The sequence below is a fragment of the Diceros bicornis genome, chromosome 3 (assembly GCF_020826845.1).
Source record: "Diceros bicornis minor isolate mBicDic1 chromosome 3, mDicBic1.mat.cur, whole genome shotgun sequence".
Classification (NCBI taxonomy): domain Eukaryota; kingdom Metazoa; phylum Chordata; class Mammalia; order Perissodactyla; family Rhinocerotidae; genus Diceros; species Diceros bicornis.
In genome coordinates this window covers 40473953-40489073 of record NC_080742.1, presented here as the reverse complement: position 1 = coordinate 40489073, position 15121 = coordinate 40473953, and the positions used below count along the sequence as shown (strand labels likewise).

The following is a 15121-nucleotide window of genomic DNA, read 5'->3' as shown; positions in this document are numbered from 1 at the left end:
ACTGAGTTTTATTTTACAATGTTTTTGATTTTTGCATTTTCTCCTTAAGAGTACTATGTATTCACAGAATATTTAACATATCGAATAATTTTTTTTTTAGAGGTTTGCCCTCTTTTTTTTAATTTAATTTAATTTATTTATTTTTTTCCCCCAAAGCCCCAGTAGATAGTTGTATGTCATAACTGCACATCCTTCTGGTTGCTGAAACATATCGAAGAATTTTTAACTAGTGAACCGAATAGGTATAGGAGTCATTGCATTTCAGCATGATCAGAAGTGTGACTATGAATTAACTACTGTTTTATATGACATATCTGACATTCAAAAATTAGTAGTAGAAGAATTGCCTGAATATTTTGAGGTTCTTTTTGGAGACGAATAATTCCTGCAATGATATATGGATTAAATTCTGGTACTTCCATTTCTATAAAAACAATATGACTCAATACAGCATTTCATGCAGGAGAAAAGAGTAATATCCTAGAGCAGAAGGTGTATCATTTTTTCTTTTTACGTGGGAATGAGACAGGTGAACCATTTTATAAAAGAAGAGTTCTCATTCAGAAATATTGGTAATGGAAACAGATAGAACAAAACATAATACGAATATTGTTGCATAAGAGCAGACTGATGCCTCATGCACGCCTTCACTTCTGTAAAGTATTTTTGCACTTGGATGTAATACTGTTGTATAGATGGAGCAACAGAATAAATTATTACGTAAGTCAATTAAAAAAGAACATTTCTTTTTTGAAGAAACAATCTATATTGATGAATGCTTTTTATTTTAAAAGCATAGTATTTATAGTCTTTTAACCTAGAAATACCTTTTATACTTAGAAATTTAAGTAAAATTGTTTTCAATAAAATATTTTTTAGATTACAAAAATTAGTTAAATCACATTCTCGTGAACTACACAAAAGAAAGCAGCTTAAATTCATAATGTATATAAAAATAAGCTTACTCATTTTATTCTTTCATAATTGTGTTTAGAAACTAGACTATGACAATAGGATATTATTATTAAGAACACTGTTTTGTACCTATTCTTATACTCCAAGAAAGTTTAAGTATATAAGAGACATTTAAATTTGCCTCATTAATCTTTATTATCCCATGTAAGGAAGTTAATTCCAGGCATCATTTATTTTACATTAAAAAATGAAAATAAGGCAAAAGCATTGCCTTCTTAAAATTCCACCACAGAGAAGTATAATATCAGAAATATTTAATAATTTAGGAAAAAATCAATCGAACTTGCTCAAGGAGACATCTCAAGAATAGACGGAAATAATGCTGATGCTCTCAGAGACAGTGATTTTCCTCATACTAAATTATTTGTATATGTAGTAAAAATATATGTTTTATATATATATATGCTGTTTCCAAATGATATATTAATTATGCTATTTTTTTGTTTAAGGTCATGGTGATTTTGCAGATTTCATGTTCTAGAATTACAAAAACCAAAAATCAGAAAATTCTAACTTACTCGTGACTTAAACCTAAAATATTTTTTCTTCTCTTGGGTTGGAAAAAAAAATTTTTTTAATTGCTGCAAAGAAACAAATATTCTCTTTTCTTTCGTTCCTTGGGTAGTGCCTATGATCAGAAACCACAAGTGGGAATGAGGCCCTCCAACCCGCCAACACCATCCAGCACTCCAGTGTCCCCACTGCATCATGCATCTCCAAACTCAACTCACACTCCGAAACCTGACCGCGCCTTCCCAGCTCACCTCCCTCCCTCGCAGTCCATACAAGACAGCAGCTACCCCATGGACCACAGGTAAACTGCAAATACCATTTTTTTTAAAACTGTTTTTAGCATTCTTGGAAGAAATTCCTATTACCAATTCCTAAGACCTATGGTAGATTTAAGGTGAGCGTATTCATTTTGCACATCTGTGCAAAATACTTTTGGAAAGAGCTTGCTCTATCTATAGTTATAAATAATTTGTGGAGAAGGTCATTTATAAACATTTCTTTATAAACATTTAAATTGGTTGCTAAAATGGAAAATTAATCTGTATACTGACATTTGAACATTTCCCTTTCGCTTTGCTTGAATTAAATTGCTTCACTTAAACTTTAAATCAGATCATCCCATTTTTATGAGCATATGTGTGTACTTGTTCTATAAAGTTAGGAGACTAATTTTAGTAGGTGGCTTATGGAATTACGTTCTTTACCTTATATTCAATGCCTTAGCTGTACATAGTTTTACAGAGTAGAACTTATTTGATTAAAACTATTTTCCATCCTTTCCAAGTGATGAATATTTCCAGGTAGAGGCATGACCCTGGACACTGAGAATATAAATATAAAGTTAAAGAGATAGAGACTGACTGAGTCAGTGTTACTTAGAAAGGAGCAAGGCAAGAACCAGAGTGTGGAGCTAGGGAGAATGCTGTAGCGGCTAATTCTTGACTCCTGGAGATGAATAGATTTGTATTTAAATAGAACATTGGAGGACTAGAGGTCTTAATAGTACAATTTAAAACACAGCTTGATTATATACAGCATTCTTCCCTCCCCTTCTACCTCGTACTTATATAGAGCCAATGGTGTGCTGGTAAATGTTTAACAACAGGCTCTATGGGAGAAAAAAACCTAAAGACCTGATCTGTAGCATTTGCTGAGTCTGTGATGTAAATACTCCCCCCATGGTGGACTCCAAGCTATCAATGTGACAACCCTGAATGTGAAGTTGGAAAGAGATGTGCAGTAGCACACTATTATATAGAATTTCTGCCATACAGATACAATAGACATAACCTCAAGAGCATAGTTAGAGTAAAATGTAGTAAAATAAATAGGAAGTGACGAGTTTTGAGTATTTATTGCCTTTGTTTCTAACATAATTTTTAAAAAATTATAAATTTACATGATTTAATTCTTAGTGATGGCTGTGTTTAACAATTGGGTGTCAAAATTGTTTAAAATTTGGGGCCAGCCCGGTGGTGGAGCAGTTAAGTTTGTACGTTCTGCTTTGGTGGCCCGGGGTTCGCCGGTTCGGATCCTGGGTGCGGACATACTCACCACTCATCGAGCCATGCTGCGGCGGCATCCCATATAGAAGAACTACAACTCTACAATTATGGTACACAACTAGGTACTGGGGCTTTGGGGAGAAAAAAGAGGAAGATTGGCAACAGATGTTAGCACAGGGCCAATCTTCCTCAAAAAAAAAAAAAAATAATAATAACTTCCTGAAAATTTAACATTAAGCCAGGCCAAACTGGCTCTGACACACCATTATAAAAATAACTCAACCAAAGGAATCTCTAGATCATCAGAGGAAACCAGAAGAGGTGCCACTGGCAACTTTCCCAAAATAAGGGAATACTCAGATCTGCTTTTTATAGGTTATTTAATGGGACTCAACCTCGAATTCAGTAACACTGTTTTTAGTATGAAGGGATAAGATGAAGACATTCTTTCCAATGTGAAACTAAGTTGTATCTTTTCTACCTTTGTTTCCATCACTAAGTCCTCTTGTGCTTTCGTTATGAAATGCTTCCTATTATCTTTCCCTCCTCACCCCAAAGACTTGAGACCTTGTCGGAGCATGATGGTATGCGCATCTGTGTAAACAGTTTTGTAAATACAGATGAAAGAAATCTTATTGCAGGGTGGGCCATTCAACAGATGCACATTGTGCAGAACTAAAAGGGAAAAAGAGTACAAACAAGAAAGCAAGTTTTATTTTGTCCACTTCTGGTGACTTCCCAGAGTTCTTGATACCTGAATCTCTCACCCTTCAAATGGTGCCAGAGTCATAAATTGTATCGTTTGCTCTTCGGGCAGAATAGTTACTTCTTATGGAAGCTGACTGCTGATCAAGCAGTATGCCTGTTCTGAGGTGACCTAACTTGAAATGCTTTAGCCAAATCCATTTTAGTTTCTCTACTTGAAGTCAAATGCTGGAGACTGAGAACAGCCGGCCCGGAAGCATAAGAGGGAAGCTCGGGGTCTTTTCCCACTGCCCCCTACTGAGTTGTGAGGACAGTACCAGCTGGCCAATCCCAGGAAAATCTCTGAAGCCGTATGTTTCTGAGGAGGATTTCTTGGAGGGCTCCAGCCAACAACTGACAGTCCCTCAGTTATAAATGGCAAATTTGCTCTGGGAACAGATCCTTTCCCCAAATAGCCCCCTCCAGCTTGGGCACCCCACCTCACTCTGGGAATGCTTTATGGCCAGCTGGGCTGCACCCTGCTTCCTTTCCTCAGGCTCATTCTGTTCCTCGGGCCAGCCCTTTGGCACGTTTTCCTGAACCCACTGTGCAGGAGCCCTGTCTCTTTTTCTCAGTGTTTCCCACCACTTACATGCTGTTTTTCTTTATCCAAGAGTTCATCAGCGTGCTTTCCTTACCCATTAACTCTCTTCCAGAAGCTTCTTGAGTCACTTTCTCTTTACAGTTGGTCAGTGGCTCATAACAATGGCACTTGTAGCTTCCTGTGAAGCATGTGTGTTTGATATATACGTGGTCCTCAGCAAGTACCAGCTGGAATCAGGTCAACTCATAAAAACAAACGGCTTGATTCCTTACAAAGCTTTTAGTACAAGTATTATTAACTTCCTTTTAAGGCTTCACAAGTGAGCTGGTTTCTTATTTTAACTTCAAGTTACAATTTTCTGATTCACTCCTTGACAGTTCTTAATGATAATTTCTGTTTCTTTTTTTGGCTAATGAAATAAGCAAGAGAAGGGAAATGAATGCAGTGCCAGTCAGCCTAACTGTTTTGCAATATCCGAGTTTCTAAGTTTATTTTCTGCAGGTGTAGGTGGAATTTCAGTGCTTTCCATGGCAGCCGGTGAGGCTAGAGTTAAATCTCAGGATGGAGTCTTCTTAGAGATGCTAAAGCAATTGCATTGCCTTTCTTTAGCTTTTACCTTATTTTCATTTAACAGTACCAAAATTAAATGTTAACTTTCCAAATTAAAGTCCCAAGAACGCTTTTAGTGTTGGTGGGGGGAGTTAATAGGCTTATATTTGCTCAAAGAAGTGTTGGATAGGTTATTTTTAAGCACTCTTGGGGCATTTTTAGAGCACTTTTAAATCTTTAATTAATCCACATCTTTGTGGTGGGTCAATGATATTATGGATGAGAAACATAGAACAGAAGGATTATGTGATTAGCCAATCATTACACAGTATAACCAGGAAGGAAGGAGCATAGAGACTTACTCTCAGCCTTCTGCCAAGGCCTCAGAACTTCCTCATGACCTAACAGCATGACTTGTCCCAAATCAATGCAACGCATGCATGTTATTTTCATCTTTGGAGGTCTGCTGTATGTTTTATGCTTATTTTTATTCAACCTGATATTTTATTTGAAGCTATTGGAAGCCAATGTGTTCTATGTTGCTGTCTGACAGTAAAAAGGTGGTCTTTTAAAAACCAGCTTGGATTTCAGTCTCTATAATAATATTTCCCAGTTTTATTTCTCGCTAGAATACAATGTTATTTAGGACACTGTTGAAGATTTGATTCCTGCCCATTTGAGAAGAGAGTCATTCCTCTCTTGCTACATTAGTAACTAGTGGTAAGGGAAGGAAAACCAATAAGTAGGTTCTTATTTTGTTGATTTTTTTTTGTTTGTTGATTAGTTTGGTAACAGAATTAAAAAATAGAAGATGTACTTTGAGATGAGAGTCTGTTTTTCCTGTTTTTTTCTTGTATATAATTATTTGAGACCCTCTCAATATGAAAATTTGGTAAATGATCCAATTGATTTAGAATTAGGCATTGTAACTGTTAGGGTACGTATTTCCTCAAAATAGTACACTGCTCTCCTATCACTACTCAAAGGACATCTTTAACATATTGCGATGTAGCAAAATGGTGCTGCAAGAGACTAATTAGAGGGAACACAAGTCAGATTATGATTAAAAAGCACAGTGCTACATACCCAGGAAGGAAAGATTTGGTCTTTGATAAAGATTTACACTTTGGGTCAGTTGGTATCATGTTCATTAACAAGCAGTTAAAAATCATACCAGTATTTTAAAGAGTTTTGCTTGTTACCATTTTATTTGAAACATGCTCTCTTATTTCCTAGATTTCGCCGCCAGCTTTCTGAACCCTGTAATTCCTTTCCTCCTTTGCCGACAATGCCAAGGGAAGGACGTCCTATGTACCAACGGCAGATGTCTGAGCCAAACATCCCCTTCCCACCTCAAGGCTTTAAGCAGGAGTACCATGACCCAGTGTATGAACACAACACCCTGGTTGGTGGTGCGGCCAGCCAAAGCTTCCCCCCTCCTCTGATGATTAAACAGGAACCCAGAGATTTTGCATATGATTCAGGTAGGCCCACGCCTTCAGTTACATTTAAGACATCTTTTCACTTGCTTGTCACTTTGATTAGTGTTGGCATCAGACTGGGTGGGCTCCTGACCATTTTTTGTGGGATCTTAAGTGATTTTATCCCTCTTTTGAATTTTTCTCTGTATATGGAGGGTTAGACTAACAAACCAGTTTGGCGTAAGCTGATAGTCGAAATAGTGTCTAGAAATGAAACCAGTCCAAAAAAGTGCAGTTTGTAAAATTAGGCGCGCTCTCGGCCCAAGAGAGTAACGTTGTCTTTCTTTTCTTGATTCTGGACTTTCTTTCCATTTTGCTACAGCAGTGCTATTTAATGACAATGTTTACAGAAGGTAATATTCTTCTGTACTGGGTCACTTATTGCTTATAACTGTTTGTTTTTTCTTTCATTTGTGGCAAGATTTCAATTGTCCGAAAAGTAAGGATTCTTACGTATTAGGAGAGGGATAGCAAAAATACAGATTTATGGTTTATTCATAGAATTTAACTTTGGTATCACTGAGCCAGAAAGGCCCCAAAAAGTAGTGTATCAGGATGGAGAAGGGAGGTTTCCTGAAAGTAAGGAGCATTTAAATCTATTGCAAATGTTACCACCAGCTTTGCCAACATTTGACCTTGAGACTTTAGAAGAGTTACTTAACTCATCTGTACTCAGTTTCTCCTATTATAATCTCAAAATCAGGACATCTGTTTTTCAGACTTCTCATTTTGAAAAAAAGTATGAAATAAAAGCTAATGCTTATAAGAAGGGCATCATGTACTTGCAAAATATTAATAATATTGTAACTGGCCAATAGATGGTTGTGGACTTGGAAATATTTGGAAACAATGTAATTTCCTTTTGTTTGGATGCAAAATTATGGACGTTCTTTATGAAGGAAACATTGCTTCTCTTGGAATAACTCTGCTGAGTTTTTCTATCAGTTCTACTTGAGGAAAGAAAATTGTTTCTAGGTCTTGAATTTTCAACTTGCATAAAATTACCTGCCTTAATATGAACTGCCCTTAAATCTCACCAAGAGGGAGCTCTACAACTGAGAGTGTCCCTCTGGCCACTTCTCCTCATTGGGCAAGAAGTTCAAAGGACTAAGAGGAATTGCCCACTCAGAGGCCATGCCTCCACTTATAGAAAGCATACCAGCTACCCAGGACCCATGAATTCCCTGCTCAGTTTGCCCTGAGTCCACTTCCAGAACCTGAGCAGGTGTCCCAGGCACAGTTTTCTGAAGGCAGAGCATACTGCTCCTGTGTATACCCCCAGGTCCAAGAAAGTGGCCGAGGGTCAGCTGTTTGTGGGAAGATGAGCCTGGAGCTTGGATGTGCCCCTATGCCTGTGTATGAGGCCTGCATGGAGTGGCACAATGTGGGGTGGAGGGACAGGAAGAGAGGCAGGAAGTGGGATGGGCTGGGGTCTGAAGACTAGAACCTGGCTCCATACCATCCTATTCCAGTGTCAATCTTAGAGATTTCCCCCCATTCTAGATTTTACCCGGCATTCCAAGTTGTTATGATGGGTATATATTCGAAGAACAGGAGGAGAGAACATATTTATTTATCAGTTTGTTTGGCTGGTTTTTAATTTTAAAAATTTAAACATATGGAGTGAAGGCCTTTATTTGCATGCTTGCTCCAGGCCCTGTAATTTAGAGACTATCCTGAAATGTACCACAGTGGTTTCAGTTTAAAACCTTTTATATTTGTCCATAATTTACATCCATAGTTAAGAATCCTGCAATACAATGGACTTTATTATAAATCGGATTCATTTTTCTCTGTGGTGAATTTCAAATCCTGCTAACTGATATTCGTATTCTCCAAACCACATTTTAATTTGCTGCATAGTTTTTTTCAGTCACCATGATTTCAAGAAACTTTACATGGAAATCATGTAAAATAGCCCAAATAATACGTTCAAAAGGACTTGTAGAGCATTGCATTTAAAAAGTTTCCTTGTGTGTTCTAGAAATGTTTTTATATGTATCATCCCAGTAAGATTAACATTGAAATGATTTTCTTGATTCTGTGGTATATATACACATACACATACATACATATTTTCTCCTCATATTTATATTGTATATGAAATAATTGTGTGTGACATAATGTTGAGGATGTGTAACTTTTCTTGAGAAGATGTGAACCAAACAAGAGAGAGATTTAAAGACTCCAATGAGGGCAAAAAATAGGAGCTGGTTTGTAGTCAGATTTAATTGCATTATTTGTGGGCCATAGGTCATATGAACTTCAGAATCAGTTACGGTCCAGCCTTCAAAAGTACAGATTCAATCACTTTTAGCCTAAAAGCATAGTTCATGTCTTAGCTCAGGCTGCTATAATAAAATACCATTGACTGGGAAGCTTACCCCACAGAATTTATTTCTCACCATTCTGAAGGCTGGTAAGTTCAAGATCAAGGTGCTAGCAGATTCAGTTTCTGGTGAAGGCCCTCTTCTTGGTTTGCAGATGGCCACTTTCTCACTGTGTCCTCACGTGGTAGAGAGAAAGAGAATGAGTGAGTTCTGGTCTCTCTTCCTCTTCTTATAAGGACATGAATCCCACCATGGGGGCCCCACGCTTGTAACCTAATCTAATCCTGATTACCTCTCAAAGGCCTCATCTCCAAATATCATCACATTAGGTGTTAGGCTTCAACAATTAATTTTGGGGGACACGATCATTCAGTCCAGTATCCTATTTTAAAGGTATATAGGGCATCTCTTTTGTAAGTGTACCATATACCTTGCAAATCACTTGGGGAATACTTATTTAATATTCGAGAAGCTATTAATTTATGTTACTTTCTCCCTTCTAAATTATATTTCAAATTGCTGAAGTTGTGTAACACCTTTGAATTCTAATTTCAATATTGCCAGTAGGATTCAGTTCTGTTTCGCTTAGTAGGATTCAGTTCTGTTTCGCTTGAATAGTTAAATGGTAAAGTTGTATCTTCTGAATGTGGTCTAAAAGAACTGAAGTAACAGTGTAACCAGGGCCTATGAAAAATTAATCTGTGGGTATCAAAATGTATTTTACTGGACACCAAATTGTTGCAATTAAGTTGACACATCTGTATATGTCATACACTGCAGTCACCAAGTCTAATCTCCAGGTGTTTTGTTTTGTTGTCATTAGTTCTTTCATCCTTGCTGGGAGTACATTAAATAACCTTTTTAGGAAATCTAATGTATTTGTCACTGAGTCATTGATTTCTTGGTTCACTTGTTGATGTTGAGCAAATAGCACACTAGAAAGTATTTTATGTAATTTAAAAGCAGTGCAAAAAACGTGTCATAGTCAGTTTACTCAGCATCCATGATCCAAAGCTTGTCCTTTCAGAAGTCCTCTAGAACTCTTTATTGCTTAATTCAATATAACATAAATGTTGTGAAAATAAAAGAAGCTTTGTAAGTGAAAAGGCAGCATGATTATGCTCTAATAAAGCCTGACATTAATTATGACATGGGAAGTGGAAGGTCTATTAGTTATAATTATAATTACAGGAATGCAATTTCAATTGCTGAGTATTTAAACTAAAAAAATGCAAAATAGTATGTTAGTAGAGTAGAAATTTTTATTTGGGAGAAGAGAAAAAACCTTGGATCAGAAGACACCGAAATGATAAAAAAATATTTAGGGCCAATTCGGTGAACCAGTACAGTGTGATCATGATTACATCTTGTGATATTAAGTTCTAAACAGTCCAATTACATCGATTGTTGTAGTTTTCCTTTTCTTCTTCTCTAGCCTAATAGTGCTACACAAAGCAGTCCACAGGTTTTTAGGTTGGTTGGTTGGTTTTTCCTGAATCTAATATGATTTTCTCTTTCTTGTCTCTATGCCCAAGTGACTATATAAAAAGGGTTGAAAGGGGTTGAATATGCTTCATTTGGAGTGCCTTATGCGCTGCCCCATTTTCATGGAATCATGGTTATTTTCTCATATTCATGCTTGCACGTGAGGTTTTGCAGGTTCTAAATGTCCAATGAAGCAAATATTTTAGATATTCATAACAACATATTTTATTAGAGTTGTATGTGTTGGTTGATTGGTTGGTCTTTTGTTTCATTTTTAATTTTTTTTGATAACTTAGGGTAGTGTTTTTAGGAGGAGGTAGGCCCATGAAACTAAAGTTTGACTCAAGAAAATACCAGCACACAATGTTCATACACTTTGATCAGGTAATTTTACTCAGGAATGTTCGACAAAGAGAGGGAAATGTTATAAATATATAGTAATTGAATGGTAAAATAAGTATGACTATCTATAACAGAAATATTATGCAGCCATTAGAAGTCAGGTTTTTAAAAATTATTTAATGAAATGAGACTATTGAGTAAAAATGAAAAAAGTTTATCTGTGTAAAGCATAACTCATTCAAAATAAGACCCAGTACAGAAATACTCTGGCTATATGTGGGTGGTGATATTATAGGCAATTTCTATTTTGCCTATGAAGTTCTTTTGTATTTTAACAATGCTTACGTACTGCTTTCCTAATCAGATAGAATAAGTGTATTTTAAAATAACCCATTTAGAGTTTAAGAAGTGTCCAAATTAGTCACAGCAGTCCTTAAGTGAAGAGAATACTAGTAAAGGATGACGTTATAGTCTCATACATTGCAAACCTAACTGACTTTCTGTTAGTTTGTGTCCAGGACTGCCTTAGAGGTGGGAGGAGAATTAATATTATACTTGGTGGGTTTCAGATTCATCCCTGCACAGTGCTTACAATCCCACCACTGTTAGTGCTATGTTCCTTTGCACTTGGAGTGTATTAAAGTCATAACCTGCGAGTTAATTGGAGGGGAAATATATTAATAAGGTGTTTTTTTGCCTTTGAGCCTATTCTATTACTTTAATTAATTTCAAAGTTGCCTCCCAGCCATGTGGTGGAGCAGTTTAATCTAAGAGCTGGGAATAAAGAGGGAGAAAGGAGAACTTTCAGGGACATGATGAATTTGCTGAAATAAGAAAATGGGGGAAAGCACGTACCTTGAGCTTCAGAAGGGAGGAAGTAGAAGTAGAGGGTAGGGGAGAAAGCTGACGTCATGTGTGTCCTGAAGAAAATGTTGTTGTATTTTTTAATTGTGTTTTTTGGGGCCACTCCTGCTGATACTGATGAGGCCTTCTTTCAGTTTGGAGGTGTATAACGTTTATGTGGTGGCAAATGTTGTTAGCACTATTTTAAGTTGGGAGATTGGCATAAATAGTTTTTTCATAGAGTTATAAATCTTAAAACTCATGAAAGCTCTTGGAGGTCACCTAGTTCACATTCCTTCTCCACACCCCAGTTGTACGGATAAATGTCTAAGGCTTATCCAAGTTAACTTACCATCAGTTACACAGATATTTTGTGAAACGGCCAAAACTAGAACCAAGTTTTTCTTGTTCTTAGTTTAGTGCACAGTTCACAGTCGGTCTTTCTAATTAATTGTCCAAAATAAGTACTTTAATCCACAGTTTTTAAAATACATTATTGATCCTTTTCTCTAATGTTTGGACTGAGTATTTTTCTGTGATTTTTAAAAGCTCTCCATGATCCAGGACAATGAAAGCATCTACATGAAGACCTATGGTGTGCTCTTGCTAATTTGGGGGTGTACATTTCACATTAGATAGTTCCCCAGTTTTATTCTGTTAGATGCTCACTGTTGTGAGATAGGAAAATATACGACTTCAAATGATATTTAGGATTAAAATGCACCCTATTGCCTTCTAAAAATTATACCGTAAACATTGCCAAGAATTGAGATTGTCAAGGAAGTGACTTTTCCTAGCAGTTCTTCTGGAAAAGGCTGAATAATTATTAGAAGGAAAAGGAGCAAATTAATGGCCCATCCCGCTCTAAAATTCTTTGAGTATATGAAATTGCAGTTTGTCTGAGCCTTCTTATTGGACTTCATTCTTTCTTTGTTAAAACTCTTGATAGCTCAAAAGCTTAAAATTTAACTAAGCTAACAGTCATTTTCAAAGTTTTGTCAGCTAAATCTGATTTTCACCAGAAAGCTTATGAGGGACTGCAATATATAGTGTAAGGAAAGCTTACCTTTGGAAGAATAAGATGGACGTTTTCTACCCCCTCGTCTGAGCATTCCTTCCCAAGTTCCTCATATCCTTCTGTATCACCTTGAGACTTTGATGAAAGCCAATAGACTAACTTTAAATTTAGACAACGATTGTCTGTCCTTAGCATGTAGAAAAATTATATATAGGAAGAGAAATGGTGAAATAAGTACTGAAAAAATATTTACCTCATGTTTAATATGTCAGAGCCAGGAATACTTCCCTCTGTCAGAGCTGACAAATGTATCTGGTACTCACATAAGCCCAAGCTGGCACTTTAGTTGAGAGAGTTAGATGCTCTCGGGTTTCTGAAATGGCGAGAGGAAGATTTTTATGTTGTAAGTGTTGTTCTGCGTTTTGCTGTGTTGGTGGGTCCTCATCTTAACCATATAGTAGAGTAAGTAGTGAAGTAATTCCTGGGGCTGCTTCTAGTATGCATTGCTTGGGATTCTCCTTGCAGAGCTTATAATATGTCTTTAAAGTGAAAGTTATAGGATGAAATCAGTGGACAACAGAGCAAGAAGAACATTATTTTCTGCAGCCACACAGAAATATAAATAAATAGTGCTTTATGTGTTTGGAGATGATTTGTCAGGGCCTCAATCAACTGACTCAACTTGCACAAAATGAAAAAAAAACAACCAAAATTCAGAGGGCGAAAATTACTTAGTAGTCTACCTCTAAACTATTACTATATGGTAGTTATTACTATTACTATAGTAATATCTCAGAAATTCTGTCATCAGAGTATATTATTTTTTAAAATTATTTCTTATTCTTTACTTATAAGAGAATATATATATTTTAGGGAAATTCATACATATTTTCTAATAAATTTGCTTATATCCTTTCTGAACAATCGAGTTACACATAAGTAAACAACCAAAAATATTGTTCAAGAAAGACAAGGAATGTAGTGATTACAATAAGGAAACTGTTGAAAAATGCTAATTAAAATTGTCTAGACCAGAGGGAGTAGAAGTAAAGGCTACTGATATTTATTTTGAACATCCAGTTCTGCCCTAAACTAGCAGACTTCATCATTTCCAACATGGAGGGCCCCATGATCAAAAATTATAATTTTTAAAAATATGAAATATTACATTAGAAACTATTCAGCTTCATCATTTTTATTTGCATATCTTTGAACCACCTTAATAAGTAGTTCCTAAAAGAATACTGAATTTTTTTAAAGCCTTGAAAAAATGTTATTTGAAATTAATAATTTAATGTATGTTCACTTTTCAGTGGTCTTGCTCTGTTCCATATTTCCTCTGGATGGTAGATTATAGGATACCTTATCATCTTTCCACCTGGCTGTGTCAAGTATTTCAATTTTGAACTCTAAAATGTGGTAGAGTTTTTTATTTTTAACTCAGAACTTTATTTATTCTCTACCATTTTATTTACCAGACATTAGACATTGGAAGATAAATATTAAATTGTCATGATGCCATAGTAAACAATCCTTCACAGGTTTAAAACCAAAGACCAGGCGTTTTTCGTATTTCTCCTCATTCCTTCTTCTACAGACACGGTAAAGATCCCGTGAGCAATCTTTTAGAGATGTATACAGGGCTTGTTGACTGCAACTGTTTTCCCCTATGGCTTCAAGTCATTGGAAGAGAGAAGTGCTTTCTTCCCTCTGGAGTCAAGGACCAAGTTACAGATGGCTGATAAAACCTATTATATGTTTGATAGTGCTCAGCATAGGACTGACTCTTCATAAATCATTCCCATAATTGCTCATAAATAGCTTTTCTCCCCTCCCCAAAACTGTAGATATTTTTAAGCATTACCATCTTTAGTAATTTCCAGTGCAGTCATGATTATGGTTCCATGAACTTTGGCTTTTTGTACCTGATATTTAACACTCCCAAAGGCCAAGCCTTGGCCCTGTTCCATCACTAAGCATCATTTGCTTGTGGTCACATTTTCTCCTGAAACATGGCAGCTCATTTTTTCCCCTCTTTACTTTTAAACTATTGCTTCAAGAAATTCAAGTGGAAGATCGCTTGGGAATTTAAAGGAATGAGCTATTGATCCTTCAGAGAATGTTAACATCTTATCTGTTTCTCTAACATCCAAAGATAATTTTCTTTTACTCAGCCAGTGATTTGTGGACTAGTAGATCACTTAATCTCTGATTTTTAGGTGCTTCAATTGTGAAAAGTGACAGTGATGTCTTCCTAATTGATATTGTTATTATAATAGAGGTCATGGATTGGCCTCACAATTTAACTTTGCTTTTCATTGCTTAGCATATCTCATATGGGTTTTCCTCATTCATTTCTGAGCTAAAGTAGCAAATCTCCCAAAACAATACTCTGGACCGCTATATCAGTTTTTCTAAGAAATACTTAAATATGCTCTAAATCTACAGTTACAGTAAGTGGCATTGGCCAATGATTTGATTTGAGAATTGAGACTACGGTCTGGATTTACTCTTTATGCATTAACACAGGTCAAATGGACAGAGACTACATTTTAAGTCGGTAATGGAAGGCTGAAGGCTGTCTTAAACCAATCATATCAGTTTTACCCATGACTGATTGATCTCCAGGGGCAGAGCCCTGTAAGCATTTCTCTTACATGAATGGACTCTATAGAGCCTGGAGTTTCATTCATAAAATGGAGACTGAAAGGAAACACACACACACACACGCACACATACACTCTTACTCTCTGGAATGTCCATTTATACAGAGCTGAAGGGTGTAGTGTTCC

General features: G+C 36.2%; 1 protein-coding gene across 3 annotated transcripts in view; it reads left to right on the top strand.

The window, feature by feature from the left end:
- Nucleotides 1-15121, top strand: part of ETV1 (ETS variant transcription factor 1) — a 91744-nt gene that overhangs the window by 49930 nt on the left and 26693 nt on the right. For all 3 annotated transcript variants that reach the window (XM_058526464.1, XM_058526472.1, XM_058526481.1), the window contains 2 exons: nt 1601-1789; nt 6067-6314. In XM_058526464.1, coding sequence (XP_058382447.1) covers nt 1601-1789; nt 6067-6314 — 437 coding nt within the window. The remainder of the gene's footprint in view (nt 1-1600; nt 1790-6066; nt 6315-15121) is intronic.